The sequence below is a fragment of the Lasioglossum baleicum genome, chromosome 1 (genome assembly GCF_051020765.1).
Source record: "Lasioglossum baleicum chromosome 1, iyLasBale1, whole genome shotgun sequence".
Taxonomy (NCBI): Eukaryota; Metazoa; Arthropoda; class Insecta; order Hymenoptera; family Halictidae; genus Lasioglossum; species Lasioglossum baleicum.
Genome location: NC_134929.1, coordinates 19,670,047 through 19,694,112, shown reverse-complemented (window position 1 = coordinate 19,694,112; position 24,066 = coordinate 19,670,047). Strand labels below are relative to the sequence as shown.

The 24,066-nt window shown below is 47.5% G+C and overlaps 1 protein-coding gene across 1 annotated transcript in view; it reads left to right on the top strand.

Annotated features, from left to right (window-relative positions):
* Positions 1-4,137: 4,137 nt before the first annotated feature.
* LOC143208048 (uncharacterized) overlaps positions 4,138-24,066 on the top strand; it is a 37,888-nt gene continuing 17,959 nt past the window's right edge. The window contains exons 1-2 of the mRNA XM_076422101.1: positions 4,138-4,595; positions 22,177-22,399. Coding sequence (XP_076278216.1) covers positions 4,145-4,595; positions 22,177-22,399 — 674 coding nt within the window. The 5' untranslated portion in view covers positions 4,138-4,144. The remainder of the gene's footprint in view (positions 4,596-22,176; positions 22,400-24,066) is intronic.

Genomic DNA, 24,066 nt, shown 5'->3' with positions numbered 1-24,066 from the left:
AACTGTCTTTGATAATTGATTGTCTACCATTTGAAAGTTGTACTATTTAATAATAACTATTACAATAACTGTTATAAGCGATCGAAATAAATTTATTTCATCGAATAACTGTTATGAGCGATCGAAATAAATTTCTCTCATTGATAACTGTGTGTGTGTGTGTTATAAGCAGACAGCGGATCTTTATGCAAAATAAACAATGTTCGTATCGATTGTAGGACACACGAGTCAAATAAGACTTGTATTGTTCTTTTAAGTATCTTATTAAGTTGAAACTAATACATTGACGTTCTTAAATATTTTTAACATGTCCACTGCGTTAAAATGTACATGCCCATTTTTGTTATAAATGCATAAAATCCGAAGTCTAGTTATAAGTGATTGAAATGAATTTCTCTCAAAGATAACATTTACAAACAAGAGAAAAAATGTTCGTTACTTATAATCCTTATTGGTAACCAATACGATTCTAATCGATGAAATACTTGTTATTCCATGACTTTTTTTTGGTTATAACAGTTATGGTCACTGCTGTAGATACATCCTTCAGAAACTAAATTATAAAACAATGCGAAAAAAATTGCGGGGATGCTGTTGAACGGTCATGGTTTTGTTTTGCAACGACACAATAAGACTAATTTTTTAAATTTCATTTCAGAGCTCTGTGGACTCATTCTTGTATGTCTAATTACGATATAGTGTAAAGAAAAATTGTGGAAAGCCACTTTAACGACCGCGATTCAGTTTCGCAGCGACACAATTAGCGGCTAGCAGTGACAGTCGGCCTGTCGCGCATACATTATACAAAAAGGATTGTTTCGCGCGATCTCGCCATATGTGCGTAGCACGTGACCACGCTCCGGCCTATCAGCTCCCCTAATTAGGTGACGCCGGTGCCCCTAATTTCTATAATTCCTCCATTTCGACTCACCGCGGCATGGTTAATGCGATTGGCCGAGCCGCGCCAACTGATAGCGGAACAATTATTCACTCGACGTTGTCGACATTGTCAAGGCACAATCGCCGGCGGCGGTGTTTCCTAGGGGAAGGAATCGTGAGCGCAGCGCGAATGGAACACACGAATTCACAGGAAAACGGACGAGAGTAGAAACACACCTTCGAGCAGATGCTCGTTAGATTCGATTCGGCGCGTCCGTACGGAAGGCGAGATTTTCGGTCGGAAAGCTGCGGTCTCTCTAGTCTGCCGGCTTCGGCAGTTTCCTGCAGAGTCCACGAACTCGCTGAACGGTAACAAATGAGGGGCAGGATCGATGGGACAAGTGGAAACGTCCGTCACGGAATGCCTCGGAAAAAGCTAGCGACGTGTCTGACCACCGACACGTTCTACTGTCTACTTTCGTCGAGTGGCTTTGGTGCGAACAAGAACCTTTATTGAGCTGTTCAAAACGGTTCAGTCGGAATTTGGTGACCTTATTACTGGACTGCGTATCTATATGCAAAATAAAAATTGTCTGTATCGATTGCAAGAAGGTGGAGCCACTTTGAAATTGCCTTTTTCCTTTGATTATCCGACTGCATCGGAAGGAATATCTCTCGAAAGAAATATTGTATTTGTATGAGGTATTATATCAATTTCATATCCATAAAATGAAAGAAATCATATACAGTGGGATTATTCCAGGTCGGAAGAAACGTTTAATTTGCAAGTTAAAACAGCGAAGGGTTAAAATTCCAGAAAGCAGAAAGTAATGCATAAAAACACGTTGCATCTAATACTCTGACAATCTCGCAATCAATTTTAAAATATTTCTCAAAGTCAGTCGGGCATAATGACGTCGGGTCCGAAGGGATCATTCGTTTAATCACTACGCTGTTTAAAATCGTAACTAGTCAATTTTTTAATTTTTACAAGCGTCGGCATTGAAGTTTCGTTGAACGACTTAGTGTCGTTCGAACAAAAGTAGCCTAATGTAAACGGGGTTTTAGTGGCTGGCCAGCGAGGCATCAGCGACGCAGCCACGCGGCACGATGCATCATGGTTCTCTATCACGTGTGCAGCACTTACCGAGGTGGCTCGTTTCGGTTGGTCGCTAAACGACATCTGTAAATCGCAGTTGAACGCGACACTGTCCGCTCGTCAGCGTGGTTTAGCCAAAGAGGATGTTCGCAGAGAGCGGTAGCCGCCGCTACCGCTGGTGTGCATAGCGAGGAGAGGATCCGGCGACCCGTTGGATCCGCGTTGGATACAGCTAGGACCACCCTTCGTCCTCGATGGCTCTTCAACCCCTTCCAGGTGGTCGCGTCGGAGTTCTCTCTCCTCCCGCTCGACTGCTCCGGGAGCCGATCTCGAGAACGAGACCGGACAGAGTGAGATAAACAGAGAAAGAGAGAGGGAAGGGAGAGAGAGAGAGAGAAAACGAGACCGGCTAGAAACAGTCCGAAGTGGGAGAGCTCGTATCAATCTCTCTCTGCCCCCGTTCCCTTCCGCTCGCGATCCACCCCTTCCCTCCGAAAGAGTCTGTGAGAAGGGGACGTAGGGGTACGGGTCCCCCACCATACTCTCCGGAGGTCTTCTCCCCTCCCGACGCTATAATGAAAGATATTAACTACAATTTTATATCGAATTACCGCTGAAACACATTTCAAATTAGTTGGGCGTAGCCGCGGCACGAAGCGGAGGCGCCGAGGTCGCCGCGCAACCGATTGGCCGGCTGGTTAGCATCGAGGCCGTCGATTGGACGGCTGGTGGAAGCGGTGGGGACGGTTCGGGGCGTGTCACGATGCCGGTATGGCTGCCCAGGAGCGAGCGGAGGCGCCCGAGGACCGCTCAGTGCGAGCAGATCAGTCGAGGCAACCCGATGCACACGCACGCCTCGCCCAGGAGAACGTTCCCGTTGCCTGCCACCACCGGACACACAATCTCCTGGCCGACAGTCGGAGCCAGTCCCGAGGATTCCCGCGAGTTTCGGGCCCCGTGGCCCTGTCGATCTTACCTGCGAATCGGTCGCGACACGGAACACGTCCGGTTGATCGCGCGGAAGAAAATCCGGGGGTTCAAGGACGCTCGGGTGGTACCAGAAGTACTCGCACGGTTCTCGCGAAGAAGAAGAAGAAGGACTTAAAAACAGTGGAATCTCAAAAGTGTGCGAGTGAACCGAGGAGGAGACGCACTGGTTGGTTTTATTTTTTGGTGAGCGTGAGACGATGACGAGTTTCGGACAGTTTCGATAAAAGCAACCAGTTTCGTTCGATGAATCGCGCGCGCGATAGTGTTCCGCGCCTAGAATCTCGCGAGGCTCCACAGAGAGTTCTCGTTAGGTTTGTTTTGTAACGAGAGGGGCGATTAACGCGGACAGGACAGAGAGGGTGTCGTTGGCGTGACAACGGGCCTTTAGCCAGAGAGCCTATACGCCGGCGAGAGGCGGTTATAGTTACGTGGGGGCCACGGACACGCGATATCGGCGGAAAAACGAGAGGGACTCGGTTTTCGAAGTTCACGGAGGAGAGCCGAGCCGGGCGCAATTAAACGGGCCGAGGAAAGGGAGAAAAAGGAAAGCGGAAATGGCCGGCGGACTGGCTGTTACGCGTGGCAATTATGTTAAGTGGCCAATTAGCAATTAACCAAGGAGACCAGCGGAGCGGCGGCCCCGGTAATTGCGGCCCGAAGAAGGCGAAGCCGAAGACGAGGGCGGAGGCGGAGGAGGCGTCGCGCGGCCGAGTGAACGGGAGAGGAAGCGAGCGCAAGGTGCATCATCGCGGCCATCTCACGCGCCATTTACTCGCGATTCTCGCGTCGAAATCGACCGCGGGCCTTGCCGGTCCTGCCGACACCTGTGCTGCGACCGGAGATCACGCGAATCCCTTTCCGTTGGGGTGCGCAAGACAAGTCTCCGAAAAGATCTTTGAAATCCGGAGGAGTATCGGGGTGTAAAAGCATGCTGGCAAAGGGGGTAGCCGGGCACAGGTGGAGAAGACTAGAGGGTGCTTGCTCGACGTCTCAAGTCCGATTACAGTGAAGTGTTCCGCGGAGAAAGAGGATTCGGTGACGCCGAAGTTCCTGAAGAGAGGTCACGCCGTCACCGTCGACAAGATTCTGTCTCCCAGGTACAGGGCCAGTCCTGGGGTGGCGACAGAGGCACCTGCAGGTGCTCGGAGCCCGAGGGAACCACCGACGTGCACCGTGATGACGGTCCACCATCACCAGAACCACCACGTGGCGGCACTGAGCGGCGTCACCGTGGCCAATAACGGTCTGAACCTGAGCAGAATGTCCGGTCTCGAGGCCCACCGGCTCGAGAACATTGTCGAGAGGAACGGAGTCAGCGTCGAACGACTGTCGAACGGGCTCGACGCCCGAAACAATAATCATTCCGGGAACAATGGCCTGGAACGCGGCGACGCGTCCACCACTATGCCTCAGAGGTCCCGATTCATGATCACAGATATACTAGCCGGAGCGTCCAGCAAAATGCATCAAGCGGCAGGATTGCAGACTCAGGAACCACCGGGAAGCCCGCCGTCGACGCCCCGGGACCTCAGTGTCAGGCACCAGTCCAGGACGTCCTTGAACAACAGCAACCTCGACGAGGATAGCGACGCGAGCCATCACGACGGCGCTTCCGTTACCTCGAATGGTAAGCGGTCAATTATGCTCCTTATCTAGCCGCGGTCGCCGCGGATACACGCCAATGTTTCCGCGAAACCACCGAGATTACGCTGCCATTAGGCGGGGACTTCGCGTCATTCGCGACTCACTCGTTTCAATTGCTCGGCTTATTTGAGACGCGAGAATTTTTCAAATCCGACCACTGAGAGATCTACTTCGTGTTTTATCGAGTACAATTATTTATCGAACTTGGACAGATGGCAGCTGTGTCGTGACATTTAACCGAAACTTGCTCGACGACTTGTGTGCTTTATTAGATAAAATTATTTATTGGGATCGGCTTGATTGTACTCTGATTAGACTATTTCCTATTCGAATCTGTCCAATTAGACTGACATTTAGTTGAGACTCACTTGGCAACTTTCGGGTCGTACTATATGTATAACCATTTATTCCTAAAAGACCCCAAAGACAATCGCATTCCACCGCGTTACAACAATCATGCACTGATTAAACGTCACTCAATCTGGCATCTAGATCTAGATGAACAAACATCCCAGATTTAAGATCAATCGCATTCCACCGATAGAACAGGACCAAAGCTAATACACGATCTGTTGTTCGATCAATTTACACGAAAACTTACCAGAAAAATACGATCAGATCGGTAACAGTATAAACGAATATACAACTGAGATTGGAGACTGATTAAATTCCATGGTGTAATAACAATCGTTCGCTGATCAGACAATAGCCAAGCTTACATAGAAAGGAACGTACAACCAAGATTTAGGATTGATCAAATAGGATAATAATGGTCCAGGGATTAAACAATGTCAGAGAAGATTGGCCAAGCTAGGCGACCAGCTATCTAGAGGAACATGCACCTCGGCTTCAAGATCGATCGCGTCGTAAGCGTACAAGCAATCGTTCAGCGATTAGCCAGGAGAAGGGTGAGCAAGATCCATCGCTGGTCTTGTACACCTGGTCCGCGCGCGAACTTTCACGGAGGTGTCAAGGACATTTACGGGGCGGACTGTCCGGACCGGATGTTCCACTCGTAGATCGTGACCGTCGCGTCGCCTCGTTGGCTGCGAGCCGCAAAACGCCTCGACCAAAGGATGAGATATTTCCCGGGAGATAAAAGAACCCTCCTCATCACGGGAGCCTGCGTCTGTCCCGACATCGTTTAGGAATTCTAATGGTCCCAAATTGGAGCCCGCCGGTCGAACGCTTTAATTATGTTACCCTCATTTGTTTCATTCAGCTTTTCTACCTGTAACACTGCCTCTCTCCCTTCTTCTACCTCTCTTCCCCATTCGCGATCGTGGTCTCTTTCTCAAAAGATGATACTCTGTAGTACCTGTTCAACGTCTCGACTGTCATCAGCTCGGTAAAACCGTCTCTGTCTCCAGGAAACACGCTGTAATCCTTCTTGATGCTCTCTAATTGCAAGCTTGACCGGAAGTCGGGACTACTGACGAGTCTAATGTTGTGACGTGATCGTGTTCTGCCCGTGAATCACGTTTAGTATCATTGACAACTGGAAAAAAGGTGATAGTCGACGCCTTCACGCCTTCTCCATTCATAATTCCGCTTTTGACGATTTGTGGGGTCTTTTATGAGGTCTCGTTGGTTGGTCCGTTCAAATTCTTACGCGTCGATTCTCCGATTGCTCATTTTTGAACCGGCTTTTTTGGGATCGAGGTTAAATCCTTGCCCCGAGGCTTCGTTCGGAGTTATTTCAGCTAGAAGTTAGCTGATTCACCTGGCTAGGTGAGAATAAAAATGGGGCAAGCGTGATCCCCACCTATCTTCCGTACTACATTGATCTTTTGTTGAAAAATATTAGAGGGATAGTATAAAACATTTACCAGATAAATAATATGAAAAACGAAAGAGCAAAATTTCGAATCGTTCAGTCGTTTTCGTAAAACTAATCCGCGAATGATGTAATAGAAATTTTGGATCGACCCCAGGCTGTTGACCCTCGAAGCTGATCATCGTGATCCCTCGTGATCGATCCGTGTTTCGAAACACGCTAGAACGCGGTTAGGCGATCTAACGATCCGATGATACTTTCGTTCGTTTTCGGCGCGGTCGTTAATTAGAGGGCCGTGGATTCTCTCTGGCTAATGGAATCCCGAGCACCGATTACGCGTGGACCGAGTTTCGACACTTCCGTCGATTATTTCATTGATTCCTCTTCCTTCTTGCCGCGACTCTCTGCCACAGAGAAAAAAATATAGAGGGAATATAAAAAAAATTAAATTCTGTTACGAGTCTGTGCAAATGTGTTTCCTTGCTGTTTTGTAAAAACAGTGCACACGAAAAAATCAAATCGGCACTGTCTACCTAAACGGCCTCTGAATTTTTTCCTTGAAGTGGAACGAACTGTCCGTTTGCTCGGCGCGGCGGCAAGAAATAAAATCGGTGTCCGGTATTCGCTAGTTCTCGTCTACTGTTTTCCAAACAGCGATGCCATGCCGGCGCGAACGGTACTTTGTCCTGTCGTTATTGGACACTTTAAACAGCGTCGGTGATTAAACGTTGCGCGTCGATGTTCCGTCGAGTTACGATCTCGTCGTTCTACCAAAGAAGGGCGGGAGGGAGGGAGGGAGGTGGTGTAGAGAAGAAAAAGACGGTAATTACTGCCATTTGTCAGTTTCCAGCTGCCTTGGGATAGAGCTGCGACTCAGCCATAGGAGTACAGCTAATACCAATCATCTCGAAACAATTTCCGTCAATTTACAACTCGGGTTTTTTCGCTCCCCTCCCTCTCTCTCTCTCTCTCTCTCTCTCTCTCCTCTGATCCTGCTCTCTCGTGGATTGGTGAGCCGTTCCCGTTCGACGGTGCCGCTCGATCGACGTTCCACGGCACTTTCCTTCGAGGCTAAGTTCATACGCTTACACCGTAATCGGCTTATTTCCCACAAAAAGCACATTAAGAACAATTACGCGCATGACTACGGCTACGTGATTAGAGACACGGTCCCGGAGCACTAATACCGCTTCTGATTGTGAGAACCGCGAGAGCCTGCCCCGCGGAAAAGAAACACAGAGAAGAGAGAAAAAACACGCCGAAAGAATCTGTTATCCCCCTACCGAACAATTACTTTCTTTGGGAATTAGCCGGCGAGTGATTCTTTCTTTCGCCACAATGCCCGGCCCGACGGTACCGTTCGGATCCGTGCGAACACCGGTTTTTAGAGATTATCGGGCAAACCGCGAGCCAATTCTATGAACGAGTCGATTTTTAACGCGATTAGAGCCTCGCGCCTTCCTACTGCCGTTTCCGAATTCATTTAGCATAAACGCGGAGCTAATTTTCTCTCTTGTGCCGTCTCACTACGGCTGGGAATTGTATGTTTGAACACTGCTTTAAATAGAGTTGTTGGTATCTCTTTTAGTAAATCTTGCCTTTCTGTTCTTCCGATTGTTCTGTTCAGCCGATTGTTGCCCATGAAAAAGGACTCTAATCAATTTTATAAAGAACGTGAATAAACGAAAATATTTTCTGAGTAAAATAGGAGAATGCCTGGATTTATTCCGGTTCCTAGACCGAATCGCCATGTATCTTCCCGAAGAGAAATATTTGCACTGTTATTGGCGGTATTAATTGACTAGTAGTCATAGTTTAGGTCTGGTTTGTTATGCCTCTTGGAACAGAGAAATATGCACAGCGTTGGCGCTGATATTAATTCGATCGTGAGGCGTAAATCAGCTGTAGATTTGGCAAATCGTATTTACAGTGACAAACAGTGGCTCACTCGATCAAATGATTATTAGCTCTGTGTAATATTTTACATTGTACATACTTTTTCAAAATTTTGTAACCCTGTCTCAGGTGCACTATTTAATTCGAGTCGAGAGAAGGAATTCTAGAGGATTACTTCAAAATATTGGGTTGGCAAATAAGTTCGTTCGGTTTTTTTAATTTATTCCACTGTAAAAAACCGAACGAACTTATTTGTCAACCCAATATTAAATAAATTCGCAAACAGAAAATGTACCCAGTGTGAAAACTGCAATTAATTAGCAGTGCGGTGGTTCTGCAGGAATCTCGAGGATCGTAGTAGTCCGCGTCGACTAATCGTTCTCCTTGGCGATAAGGGTAACAAGGAAAATGGTCAACGGCGCGATAAGAGAGTGCCTAGAATAATCAACGAGCTCGTCGGACGCGGCGTGAATCGCGCGTTCGTATTCGAGAGGTTTCGTTCTATGAAAAATATGAGTACGTCGTTGATAACAACGCCGACGGATTTTCCGCGGCGCGTCGCGACGCTGAACTCGAAGGTGCCGGGTATGTTTGACACAGCGTTATCAGTCGCGGTTAACCTCACGCGGCTAATCGTCTCGGGCCGGTACGGTCGGCTAAAGAATTAATGAAGGCCAATTAGAAGGAGTAACGGCGTTGTAATTGCCGGCGAACACGCTTTCCGGATGATTGAGCCGGTGATTATACACGATCCATCCTACCGATCTATCAACGCTTTCGACGCGAAACATCGTTTCTTTTGGTATCGTTCCACGCCGGATCAAGCTTTTTCGACCCGCGATCCTGATCCCCCGACAAAACGTCCCGTTGTCATGATTCAGGCTCCGTTCGATCACCATCCCAGACGTTTGTCGGCCTAACCTCGTCTTAATTTCGAAAGGGACGGCGATCTTTCAGATGCTTTGCAAACATTTGTCTCTCAAATGATTCCCTGAACACTTCTACATACAACGATATATTTTTTACTATATTTCGAATGTTCGGACGCGTTTGAAGCAGAGACGACACTTCTCCACCTGAACACTCTAATTTTCGCATTTAGCAATTTTTTGCGCTTCAACCGTAAAAGTTATGCGAACGAATCTTGCACCAAAATATTCTCCGGGAATCTCCTGTGTACAAAAGGATCTCTTTTTGTAAAATTTTGAACGGTTCCTTAATTTTGAGAGAAAGATTCAAGTTCCAACTTCGAAATTTTTTGTGCTCCAACCACAAAAGTTATGCGAACGAATCTTGCACCAAAATAGTCCCTAGACTCTGCTGAATTGAACAGTATTTTTTCATACCTTTTCGGGCGTTTGAACGTGTTAGTAGAGTGTTTGCGAGTGGTACGCTTCGCGCGAAGAACTGAGTTTAAGAGAAAAAAGAGCGTGATCTGTTAATTACCCGTTTAATCAGTGAGGAAAATTCATGAACCCCGACCAACGGCAATGGGAACTCGCGTGAGGATGCGCAGTCTGCGAGAGAGAACGGAGATCTGGTATTACACCGATGATGATCTCTCGCAGCGTTTCGGTGAGTACTTCCGATCTCGCGGGAGTAATCGCGTGTCCGTGTTGTCCACCCCGTTCAATCCAATGAAGAATTAATGAAAGCCAATTAGGAGGAGCACACCGCCGATGTAATTGCCGTCGGACACGCTCGCGCGCCACCGGAGCCGACAATTTTCCGCGATCAATCGTAGATTTTTACGCGTCAACCGTCATACGCTACGGGCGACGTGCTACACAGGCGTCGCGACGGAATCGTTAACGGTGGGAAAACAGTTTCTCACGCAGCGGGGGACGTTCCCGGCGTGTTTCCACGGAAAAAGGATAATCTATGCAGATTAGAACCTGTCGTGTTCCTACAATGCTTTGCCGGGACGCTGGCTTAATTATTAGAGCGTGGATCTTCCAATTTTATACTTGCGATTTCGGACTAGGAAATGAAAATCAGAGTTGTTTCGATAGAATTGAGATCGAGCGATCTAGATCAGTGAAATTATTAGGGTTTTGTGCATTTATTTACAGAAACGAACTGGTAAAAACTGCGATGATGTTAGAAGTTAACAATTATCGTTGCACCATTTCTCTAGCAAGCAGTCGATAAATCTTGTGTTTTCTATTATCGGGCATGTTCAAACATTTTCACCAAAACAGAGGGCACAGGGAACGAATTATAAATTATCTGAAAACTTGTCACGCAAGTTTACGACATCGTGTTCGATCATTTACACTATCCGCTAGGAGAAATCGTTCGTTCTATTCGACAACATTCTGCAATTTTTCAGTGTGTTTCACGAAAGTAATTGCTGGAATGAGTCTTTTCCGTTATTATATTATTAAATAAGTTGTTCCGAAGATTCTATCGGAATCGAAAGAAATCGTCAATGATAAAAAACACGTAATAGCAACAACCTCATTAATCCACACTCCCGAGAAATGACATTTAAAGACAAAACTTGCGACAACTTTAAGACCCAACCACACCGTAGCGATAACCACAGTCGCTAATATTTAGATTGTGGATTTTATGCATTTATAATAATGCTGGTTAAAACCATTAAAGTAAGAAAGAAATTTCTTGGATGGGCATTGATGTAGCAGTAAAAGTTTGAAAATCAATAAGACAAGCAACGCTTTGGCAAAGCGAGAGGAGACGAGAATTTTTTGAATGGTAGGATTGCAGACCACTTTAGGATCCCGTTGGTTGGACAGACCGGACAACACGCCAGCAAGTTAGTTTTTAAGGGTTGTGCAAAGCGAGGTCAGCACTGTCAACGCTGGGACGAGCCGGCTAAGAGGATTCCGCCGGTCGAATCTCGTTAGAGAGAACGCGTAGAACCAAACCGCGCGAATCCCGACGACGGCAGTGCGCTCGACGACGGTCGTTAGAGTGCTTGAAGCAGAAATGTTTAGAAAATCCGTAGCCGACAATTCGACTTCGTCACAGATGCCGTCCCGGCTCGTTGAAAACAATAGGATTGATGCCGATATGCGTTACGTCACGTCCAGTATTAAACACCCATCGAACACTAAAACGAACTAGCCTGTCTTAACTTGCAAATGTACGAAAATGAACTCTAACGTTCAAGTTGTAATTTTATTTCAATCATGAAGATCCGATCGTTTACGTAGGAGAAAAACTAGAATAATGGAAAATTAGTGAAGAAAGAATTAAATATGTATCTGGCTGCCATCTCTTGAAATTGATGCAGACAATTTTTATTTCGCATAAATGTCTGCAGTCTAGCTATAGAGAAAATCGCACAGAGTAATTGATCCAATTAAATTCTCAAAATGTTAGGTGTACAAACCAGCGTGTATCATTTATTGATCATACAAGTAATTGATTTGAATAGAAGAGTATAAATTCATTGATAAGCCTTATACAATGGTCCCAACTTTTCTAAGAATATCGCCTGTGATCCAATTAAATCCTCAAAAGTTGACTGTCCCAATTTCCTTGACACTGCGCAAGGGTTAAAAGAAACAGCAAAAGTTGCGGCTATGGGAAATCGATTCGTCCGTCGATAGGGTCTTTGAGGTCTTTATGGTCTCCGTGGAACACCCTTTGACGTGTCTGCGCGGCCTACGAGGATCCGGAGCACGGATTAATCCCGGGCAGATAGTCTCGTCAGAAAGCTGACAGCCGGTTCTCGTTTGTCAGGGTACCTAGCATCGAGTCTCTCGAAAAGAAAAAAAGAAAAAAAGAGGGGGCCGAGGGGACAGAGCAGCTTCGAAGTCGAAGTCGCTTTCTTTCGCGGCGGGCCCTCGCACAATTCCTAATCCGCGCCGAGATCTAAACGGTTGCCAATCATTTCCGGTTCTCGGATTAGCTGCGCGCGAAAAGTCGGATCTCCGGCTACGGTGGTAAGCGCGTGAAACTGGCTGCTGCTTGTTACTTTTGCTGTTGCTTGCTACTCTCGATGTTGGGACCTTCCTGGGCCCCGAGAACCGAGAGGACGCCGACAATGCGTCGCCCCGGGACGAATGTTGGCTTCGTAAGCGGATTACAAACGATTTGTACACGCGCGCCCGAAAATGTCTCCATTCGATGGAGATATCGATGCTTTTCCACGATCGTTTCACGCTCGTCGCGACTGATTCGCAGGGGATTGACTTTCTTTGGGCGCTTTCGAGGCGGTTCACGTTCGACCGAGGTCCTGGGGGCTGCATCTGACCATCGGTTTGAACGGTTCGATCCTTTTTCGTGGAGATCTTCCTGGATTGGTAATTTGTTTTGTTAAAACTCCATGAAAACAGAGCGCAATCTTCAAATTTTATTTTATTCACCTTAAACTTATTGCTATCGATCAGAATGATGATTATCAATATGCCATAATTTCTGAGCCAGATTTAATCACTCCATTAGTTCAAGATCGATTGCTCCACCCTACTTACACAAGGACATCAAGAAATATTTGTATATTACCATTGTTATCGATATGCTATGATTTCTAGGTTAGGTCTAACCTGGCCACCACGTCAAGTTCGATTGCTCCTCCTTATACAGGTCCTCCAAATCTGAAATCCGTGTCATGTGAGATCCTGATGGGAAATAATCGTCAGTATACAAGGATCCTAAAGAGACATTTGCTTATTTTCATTGTTGTAAGTTTACTTAAATCCTGAACTAGAGCTAACCTGGCCACTACTTCAAGTTCGATTGCTTCACCCTCTATACAGGTCCTCCAAAATACATTTCCTTATCTTACGTGAGCCAGGTGAGGGTGAATCGTGATCGGTTGGGGACACCTAGGCTCTGGCGCAGTTCGAGCGCCGAAACTCGGTCCTTCGTACATCAAGGCCGGGTCTGGTCACGCGAAAGTCGTGTTAGCGACTCGCCAAGTGGCCTCCAAGCAGTCGTCAACGTTGCTCCGGGGGTTCGTGTACACGTGTCCGGCCTCCCCGTGCCTCGTGTCCGAACGCCGCACCGTTTGTGTGGGTGGGTCCGGCGCGTTTCGTGACCGTGTTCGCGTGTTAATTGCGCGACTGCATTGGGACCCGGCCGTTCTCGCGTTTAAGTTCACGTTTCTGCCTGTGCAGGCGAATTTTCGACAAACGAAAGTGGCGGCGGCGGCTGGCAATTAACCGTGCGTCGGTGACAGGAATGGATGAGCTTTTTTATTGAACTTGGATCCTCACGCTCTCTCTCTCTCTCTCTCTCTCTCTCTCTCTCTCTCTCTATTCCTCTCTTGGAAACCCGTAGTTCGAAATCATCGATCGCTTCCGAGCAAATGATCAGGGACAGCAAATTGAACGTTTGGGGGACCCGAAAATTTCTCCTTTCCAGGAAGCTACCGGCTGGCATCGGTGCTGAAGGGGTTCATTTGCCTCGCCTTAGCCGGCCGTGAAATCGCCGTGAGATTACATAGTTTCCACAATAATGCCGCAACCGATGATGAAGAGAGAGAGAGAGGGGGAGCGTAAACGCGCAATCGGAGCAAGCGCATATCGTCCGCCCAAGTTCCGACACGTGCAAGCCGTCCAGTGTTTACAAAGCGGCCGATCTTAGATTAAGCGTAGATGATTAATTATTCCTGCGCTCGCTGCCAGCCGCTTGAAACAATACACCCATGACCCGATTAACTGCGAGACGATCGCGATCGCGATCCTCGGAACAGTTCGGCTCACATGGATCAGGGAAATTGCGGATTCCACGCTCGTTGGACGTTTCTCTTCGAAGCGGAGGCTCTTTTCACGCTACGAAATTAAAAAATCGCTGATAACACGCGTGCTTAATTAATTCTGTTCGGGTCTGACTGGAATTATTTCTGCAACTCTGTAGCGGTCGACCAGTCTCGGTAAAAATCGATTTATTCAAATAATGTCACGGTGCAAACGAGTTTCCAAGCCTGCATGTAAAATGGCGTTAAAGGCGCAACACACGGTGACTCACAGACTTGTTCGCATACTTCCGTCAGAAAAAATTAATATGCACTCTTGCGATGCATTTGTTAATTGCATAATTTAATTAGTAGCTCTCACAATCAATCAGTGGCTATGAATTAATTCGCACACCGGATATTTCAGTTCTAAACGTTTTATATGCAATCCGGACAAATAAGTGTAAAATATTTTCGTCAGTTGTGTGTGTGTGTGACATTCTGCCAGCAGACTTGCACTTCAGAACCAAAAGCATCACATGAAAAATACAGGTTTCCTAAAACTTCGAAAGCCACGCGACGTTCCCAGACGAGGTGGACAGCGCCGTAAGCTCGAGGAATCGGCTAAGATCATAGCTTTTATCGGTTTTCAAGTCAACGCACTTGGAACATTCGATTTGCCAATATGTATACAAAGCAAATCCGATTTGAAGTTGAAGCTAGTGTAGACCACTTCCCAAGTCGACTACTCGCAATTAGGGTAAGCTACTCGTTGTTGTCGGCTCCCCTAGTCTCAGTCCGTGTCCTCGTTTCACCCTCCATCTTGTTTCCAGGCTGTTCACTGTCAACAACCTCGTCCGGTAAAGCGCTCCACTGTCAACAGAAATTCGTTTTTCGAATAACCACTGGGCCGAGTTAAAAGAGAGAAATCTACGCATTGTGCGATTCGAAACGAGGCGAGACACGGGCCCGGTCTCGATTTCTCGCGAAAATATTTGCGGTCGTGTCTCGGGCCTGGAGGAAAAATCACGTTGGTGTCCTAGCTAATTAGGTAGCCAGCCAGCACCGGGACAACAGCACAGTTGTATTCCTATTCAACGGACACGCGGAATGCACCCGTGAAATTCGAGAAACGCGCTCGTTACGCACCCCGCGAAACCTTAGGCTCGCATAATTCGATCTGACAGTAACTCCCGATTGCGTTTTTCCCTATAATGTTTCCACGACGGCGCAGAGATCGTTGCACGGGCCGACACTCGACACCTCTCTGCCCTTATGCAGCCAGGTCCGTCCAGAAGCTATTCTCCTATGCAACCGGCAGAAAATGCGGCTTTCTACCATGCATTTTTACTAAAACTCCCCTGCAATGTGTCCTCGAAGTTTTGTCCAGCTTGTTTCAGAAGTTCCTGGAAGTATTAGTATGATATGTATTATAGAAGAACTTTGTATAACTTGAATAAGAGTAATATTCAGCAGGTGAATCAGGAACGCAGTAGAAACATAGATTGACCCCTCGAAGTGTGAACGAGCAATCGATGGGCCCGCATCGATGGTACACTAATTTGACAACGTTTCCACCGTAGTTTGTTTTCGAAACTCTCTCGCCGGCGGCAGTTTGTCCCCCGGGATGACTGCAAATAGAGTGGGCAGGCAATAAAACGTTAGCCCTATAACATTATCCCCGGTGTTCTCTACCCTAAAGGTGGCGACACGGTAACACAATACAGAAGAGGGGTCAGATTCAGCCCTTGACGGGGAACGTCGCCCTTCCGTACAATGCCGAAGGGTGCGCGCACTATGTGAACTATGAAAGGATAGCGACACGGGGCCAAGCTTTTAGGTGTGACTCGAATCGGGAAAGAGACGTTTCTCCGTAAACCCTACATGTTTTGCGGACATTTCGCCGCGGAAACTACCCCTTTGATCGTGTATCGTTTGCGCTAACAGGAAATCAATCGGAGGATCCAGCAATTATGTTTACGGATCGATCGGGTACAAGTTGTTCATTTTCGCGACCTTCGATTACCTCGAAGTCATTTCTAAGACGTATGCTGAACTTTTTACCACGCTTATATTAACTTGCCGTGTCGTTGTATGCGTCAAATCTTGTAATCGAATTTTAAACCACTTCCCGATGAGCTAGAGACTTGAAACTTTTTCTTTGTACTTTGATAATATCAAAACTTTCGATCGAATCGAATTTTTGTAAGCAGATGGACCGTTCCTGAATCCTTCCTCCACACAGTCGAAAATATTATTTCGTCAAAAACCAAACCGTCAGGGAAGAAAATATTGAATTCATGCAGTGTTCGGACGCTTTCGCGATTCGCCGTGGCTCTTGAAATTCGGAAGAGGGGGGCACGACGCGACGAGGCGAGGGAAAGAAGAGAAGAGTCGAACAAAGAGATTTTGCGCGGGAAATTAAGAAATAGGAAATCCGACGCAGACGGTTCGTGCTCGTTCCCATCGAACGCGACGACGACGCGATCGCGCAGCCTCCTCCCGCGCCGCGCGCTTTTTACTGCAGATTGTTACGTGCGGTTTTACATTCCGCGAATGTTAACGGCATTGCGCCAGCTTTGCGGGTAAAAACGCACACCTGCACCGGACTAGTTCATAGTGCGGTGCGCGCACACCTCCCGGCACGGCGCGGCGCCGAGCAGAACGGAGCGGAGCGGTGCAGAGAGGAGCAGAGCTGTGCGAAATAAAGCAATAAGCAAATAAAATCGCGGCTACCGGGACACAATGGAGGAACAGCGCGCCACCCTTCTGCCGCCATTGCCATCGCCATTCGCCGACGATGTTTCTCTCTCTCTCTCTCTCTCTCTCTCTCTTGCTTCCTTGCGGAGTCGCTCGAGACCCAGCTCTCCGCGGCGACCATAAACCAACGCGAGGCAACTGTTTGCGAAACTTTTATTATTTCCACCTTTATGATCTGTCCGGCCGACTTCCGGCCACCCCAACGCCCACGCAATCGCGGCCCGGTGCGGCCCGAACGATTTTCCGTTTGCTCGAGGCTTTACTCGCGACGGTAACCGTTTTTCAAAGTGATCTGCCTGACGCCTCCGACGGAACGGCGGGATTTTTTTCGCAGTCTTTGTCACCAGCCTGACTCGATGTGTGCAAGGGATTATCGCTTTGCCTGCCAGGTCTACCAAAAATGGGAGACGGAATTATTGTCCATATTTGTAAATGAATGTGTCGAGCGCAGCAAATTCGATTACGATCTGCAAAATGCAAGATGAGTGACGGAGTATTCTTAGAGTTATTCTTCAACTTCTCGAATTTCGTTCAACTTTCTTTGCCAGGCTTGATTTTTCGTTCTAAAAAGAGGTAGATCTAAATTGCTGCCTAGCCTCTGCTTGTAATCAACGCAGCACCGAACAAAAGCATTTTGTAACTGGCAACAGGACACAGTTTCGAGAACGAGACCGCTCGGGCGAGCGTCGCCGAGCACGAACGAGGAGACACAGGACAGCAGTTTTCTCTTTTCCCGAATCATTAGCACGTTTTGCGCGTACGAATCGTCCCTTTAGGACGATCGCGCGGCTGCGATACGTCCGCCGCGCGCACCACGGCGGTCTCCGCGAATGAAAAGAGAGAAATGTGTCCGGGCTTGGGAACGCGCGGTTTACGACTCCTAATTGACGACTCCGGACACGTCCGCGGAATGGGAAGCCGCGTAGATCCGGCCCCCGATAAGTTTTGACATAGCCTCGTTGCTCCTAATTACAGCTGTTGCGGGGCCCCGGTTCCGAATGATATTCTCGGCGATCTGCTTGGTACAAATGATTGAAATTCCGCCTTCCCTCTCTATCTCTTTCTCACCCCTACCCTCCGCGATACTATCCGGCGGCCATCTCTCGGCCTGTAATTTGATTTAATCGGTTCTAGTGGAACGCTCTCGAAAAAATAACGCGCGGTTGCTCCTGCCCGGGAACGAACGTAATCGGTCCTCTTCTCGCGAACGAGTAAATACGCTCTCCGCTTCGGCTGTAATCGCCTGTACATCCTGCAGGTGTCGCGTTTCCTTGTTAAACAGGGAACGTTTTGCGTGAACCCGGCCGAAGACGATACCTGTCGGTGACGCGGACGACCGTGTGCTGGCACTAATTGCGGCGGCGAATAATTGCTCGATAAACATCCTGTTAATCTCGCTTTTACGTTCCGTACATTGTACCGCGCCGCTGACTCGCAGCACGCGAGGTCCTCGTTTCGCCCTCTCTCTCTTTCTCTCTCTCTCTTTTCCACCCTCTCTGTATCACTCTCTCTCCCTCTCTCTCTCCTTGTCTTTTTCACTCTCTGTTCTCACTCTCTCGATCACTCGGTCCCCGTCTCGCCCGCACGCGAAACACGACAATTTTCATTGGCGCATACACGCCGTCGCATCCGGTGCTGCGCCACCGTATTCCTTCCAGTCGTCTATTCTAACAATTACAGCCGTACGAGCGCAATTAAAGTAACGCAACTCTCGCATCGTCGCATAATCCTGCAGCCTAGGACAACTGCCGGAGTATAACTCGTCGAGAATACCTACATCCTGTAAACCGATTCGCGGAAACCGTACGGAGAGAGATTCGCGATGCGAGACACAAGGAAAGTTGGAAAGTTTCGCGGGCCGATGCGCGATCCTCTCTCCTTCCGCGGGAACTCGAGAAGAATAAAGTTCCGTGAGGGCGTATGTCGCCTGACAACCGATATGATGCACGATGTTTGCTCGCACGGCTCTGCGGAACTGTTGCAAAAACCGACAACTTGATTCGAAATCGGAACACGTGGACGGGGGAGGATGGAAAACAAGATGGGAAACGGTGTCGGTGGGTTTCGGGGCTGCTTCAACGTGAACTCTTCGCCTTTCGACTACCAAATGGCCTTGAGACGTCTGATAATTAATCAGTTTTCTGTATACAGTAAACATAAACAACAAAGCCATTCTTCCAGTGCCTGGAAGAGTGAAGATATGTAGCTTCCACATTCTAAGAAGGTTGTTTAGCTGATAATGCGACAAATATAAACCCTGTGGTTACTAGTGTCATAAACAGCGTTTTGACCTTTTAAGATACACTGTTTCTATCGTTTTTGTTCTCATTTTTTAAGAGACAAGATCAATTTGTTTGGAGGAGGCAAATATGGAAGCAGAAAATGGCTGAACTTGCTCACTAGGATCGAACAATACAAAACCGACGGTCCGCTAAACATCCAGTATACAACCACCGTCTCGGTTCCTCCCCGAGAGTAGAAGCAATTCTCCCTAAATCGGGATCGCGCATCCGAAGAACCGTTTTCCCAAGCCCAATTCCGTCGTCTTCAGCAAAGTGAAACACACAAAGCGGCGAACGGCCTCGTAAAGGGTCTCTATCGCGAGCTCCTGGATAAAGGGTCGGTACGTGCTGTGGGAGTAAGCGGTGGAAGAAGCCTAGAAAACGTACTTTTCCACAGGAAAAAGTGGAAAGACGCCGCGGCGTAGAAGACGAGGCAGCTGCCGACGAAGAAGAAGAAGAAGAAGAGGAGGAGTAAAAAGACCAGAAGAACGAAAGAAGAAGCGAGAAAAAAGAGGAAGACGACTGTTTCGCGATGGTTCTCGAGTTACTTCAAACTCTCCGGGGCCGGGGAGGGGTGGGAAAAAGTTTCAGTCCAACGTCTTGGAAGTGTCTAAAAAAGAGGACTGCGTCGGTTGAGACCCGGGGCTCTAAGTGTATCACATAGTAAATTTAGTTTTCCAACCTCCGTTTCCACCGCGTCCCATCCCTCTCCCTCGTGGCCCGACCTCCAGCCAAGGGAGAAAGAGAGAGAGAGAGAGAGAGAGAGAGAGAGAGAGAGAGAGAGAGAGAGAGAGAGAGATAGAGAGGCTGTCTCCGCGATGGAATTCCTCCTGGTGAGCTCTCTCTTCTTCCCTCCCGTTCCTTTCCTGAGGGATCGTCAGCCATGTTTGCCAACATGGCGGACCAGTCCCGGACCCGTTCGAGCGAATCTGGCCGATCAAACGGAGGCTAAGAGCCACGCTTTCGTTCGAGTTAACTCGATCCACTTTGCTCTCTCCAGCCATATCCCGCTGCCACCCTCTCCTCTCCTCTCTCGCAGCTACCACCCTGTCTTGCAGGCGTTCCCCGAGACTCTCTCTCCACACACACACGTTTTCCACCTCCGCAACAAACACCCCCCGAGCTTCTTTCTTCCACCCACGACCGTTCCAATCGATGAGCTCGCGACAACGGGCCTTTAGATACTTTTAGAACCGCGCAGCGCCGATCCCGAGGGAATATCGCCTCCCTGATCGGTCCCCTGATGGGACCCTCTCAACCCTCTGCAACCCCCCAAGAAGAATCCTACAATTTTCCATCGACGGATACGCTCCGTCGACTCGAATTCCGCCGAGCTTCTCGATTTTCCCTTTGATGGAACGGTGGAACATGCAGTTTGGTCGAAACAATACACTGCCCATGTCCGTGCGAAATTATCACTGAAGGGCCATTGTACAATTAACGAAAATATAAAGATGCATCCGTAGGAAATAATTATTTTCTGTGCTGAAGCTGATTAGGTGATATTGAAGTCTTCAGCTTCTTGCAATTGATTCAACCAATTTTTATTTTCCATGAAGATCCGCAGTCTAGTAATCAATATTTAAGCATTGAAGTAGCAATATAACAAATATTAATCATTTCTTTTCCCCTCTGTGACATTTCTGGGGATAAAGACGCACTTAATCACTGTCGCCGTAAAGAAAATGGTACAGGAAGGGGTTAACAAAAGGGTTCTATATAGTAATGACCGACAGCCACAGCCGCTCAGAATTGTACAGCAACGTTGAAAATCGTTTGGTATCCACGGGGCGTGTTATTTCCCCGTGTGGCGGTAGGAGCGGCTAGAAAATTGCGTCTGCACAGGCTTGAAAAAATACAAGAAAAATAAAGGAACATCGTTAACGAGATTCGAGGGGGATGAACCGGGAGCCTGGGAGGAGGTGGTGCGTCAGATTTGATCCGAGCAGCGTGAAAATTCTACGTGTGTGCGCGCGAAAATCGACGCGTGTATGTGAGAGAGAGAGGGAAAGAGAGCGGTGGGTGCGGAGAAGCGCAAGTTCCCGACGTGTATCGGGTGTAATCGGTTTCCTCGGGGAATCCCACCCTCTTTGGTGGGTCGTCGGCGAAACGGGGGGATAATTTGCGGCGTCTCGACGCGGCTGCGTGGTCCAATCCGCGATACCAGCCAATCGGCTCTCAGCTGCGCGGACTCCGGCCTGAGAACAAAAGGATCTCCGCCGATAGAGAGGCGGCCGCGATCGCCATTCGGGGACCAGCAAAAACATCGATTACTTCCCCTACGGGCCAACCTATGAAGCCTCTCTCTTCTCTCGGACAGCTTCGCGAACCCTCATCGTCTGCCGAACTTGTGCGAGCAGCCCTGCCGCTCCGCGATTTTGAGATTTTCGGTAACCCAAAATCTCACAGTTTTTACTGTAAATGCCGGCACCTATCCGTGATCACAAGGTGCTAAGTAATCAAGGGATCATGCGCAACAATCTCGAAATTTTTATTGTACATATTGGCACCCATCCGTGATCACAGGGTGCTAGATAATTAGGGGATGATGCTCGACTATCTCAAAATGTTTACTAAAAATTTTTAAGCACGGTTCGCAGGGTGATAAGTAGACGATAAGCTGATAAGTGATAAGAAGTACAATTTAAAGCAGTGGACATGTTGAAAATATTTAAGGACATCAATGTATAATATTAGTTTCAGCTTAATAGGATAATTAAAAGAAGAATACAATTTTCATTTGGCTCCTGTGTCCAGCAATCAATGCAAATATTTTTTATTTTGCATAAAGATCCGCAGTCTACTGATGAGTAATCAAGGGATCATGGTCAACAATCTCAAAAGTTTTACTGTAAATATTGGTACCTATACGTCAGACCTGGGCGACGCTGGCTCAAAAAACACATGTTTGCTACTATTCTGGGACTGTCTTACCGAACAAGAGAAGGAGAAAAACAGCAACATGTGTTTTTCGAGCCAGCGTCGCCCAGGTCTACTATACGTGATCACGGGGGGGGGGGGACAAAATGTATATTAGGCGATGATCCTCGTCAATCTGTCCGAACACGAGTCCTTTGGTCTTGAGCAGACTGACAATTTTCATGTTCAATAAAAATTAAGATGTTCACCTTGACCAATAAGTTTCATTTAAACGATGCATTGCGAAATTTAGTGGATTCAAAACGCTTTTTCTGTGCAGGTGGCAAGGAGGACGACCCGAAGAACTCGTCGTCGAGTTCCCTGAGCTCGGCGCAGAGCAAGAAGCAACGAAAAGCGCGTACAGCTTTCACGGATCAGCAGCTGCAAACTCTGGAGAAGAGTTTCGAGCGACAGAAGTATCTCAGCGTGCAGGACAGGATGGAGCTTGCGGCGAAACTGCACCTGACAGACACACAAGTCAAGACGTGGTACCAGAACAGAAGGTAGGGTCAGAAGACAATACATTTATCACGAGCTCTTGACGACGTGCTTTTCTCAGGGAGGACAATAGGGGCGGGTAGCTAATCCCGAAGAATAATAAACAACCCTTAACCCCTCGCGATAAGACGATGACTCTCTTGGGCGAAATAAAGTCTCATTGGCTATCCGAATCGTTCGCTGCTGTTGTCTTGTTTACCGCTGCAATGGAAATGAATGATCGATAATCATATATTCATTAATAATTTTCGTATTTTCTGAATTTCTAACAAAAACGCTTCTTTGTGGGTTTCGTGCGATCACGACAAAAATATATAAAATATATAAGATACACTATTGTCTATATTTTTCTGAACTTATTCGAATTGGTAGACGAATAAATTTCTTTTCTTGCTATCGATGTCCATCATTTTTATTTAGCACGATGTGTAAAGTCTAATCACGAGACTCTAATTGTACGGTTTAGCCTTCTGCTGACGTGCGCGGTTCCCCGGGATCCTTATTAACGATTCGCTGCCTTTGAGACCCGATCCTGAGCCGCTTGTCCAAACCAACCTGGCCAGAAGTCGCGGAGTCATGAGTTGTGGGTGTTCCGGAGCTAATCGCCCCCAAAAAGCTGCGCCCTGTAACTATTCACCGAAAATATCGGCGCGAAATCACTGAGAGATCCTTCATGGACTCTCGCTGACTTCCGGACGACCATTGGTTCAACCCATGTCCAACCCTAATGTTTCTTAAAATCGGGATAACTCGTTTACCATAGCTACACTGCGGATCTTCACGCAAAATGAAAATTTTAGATATTTTTATAATCTAATACCCAAAGGAATGTTGAATAATTCCTCGTGGATACAGTTTTACAGTCTCGATAATTCTAAATTAAAAATATTAGACCGTAGACCCTGACAAAGTTCGGTGCACTTAAATTGATTTCTAAGTTTGATAAGAGAAAGTCACAGCGCGTTGGAGCCTGGAGAAACAATTTCGCTCCGCTTGAATATTCTTTTGAAATTTATATTTTCCATAAGACTGCAGCCTGTCTTCCTCGAGGACACTTCTCGTTTAAGGGGTTGACAGGCATTTCAATGTCTGCGGATTAAAATGCAAGCAGTCGAACGTAATTGAATCGCCTTTTCATTAGAAATTCTCCAGACTGTACGAGATGGTCTCGTTTGAACATTCTCTCGTGGACAAAGAACGTTTTCTCATCAGAGGAGATTTTCTTTCTGGGCTGGCGTAGCGAAACGATGTTTTAGGGTGCGATTTTCATTTTCCTCGGTGGAGGCTAAATATCGGTGGATAACGAGCGTGATGATCGGGGGAAGAGGTCCGCGAGCTGTCGACAGTCTCAGGCGCCGCTGAATGACTCGTGAAAACTGCTTCTCAGGGCTCAAAGGGTGCCGCTGGCCATCCTGAAATCTACCGGGGATCTTCTCTCGATCCTCGTTGCCAAAATCGGAAGGTGTATAACTGTATAGTCTTCCTCGGATCAAGCACAAAAATCTATTTTCTTTGGTAGATGCCCTTTCTTGTTCATTAAGAAGGCATTAGGGTGGATTTTTATAGTGGAGCAGCGAGGTGAGCTGTGCGGTGAAAAAGAAAGAAAAACAAAGAAAATACATATGTACTTTTTCATTAGTATGTGTCGAAATGTTGTCACGAATGCTGGTTT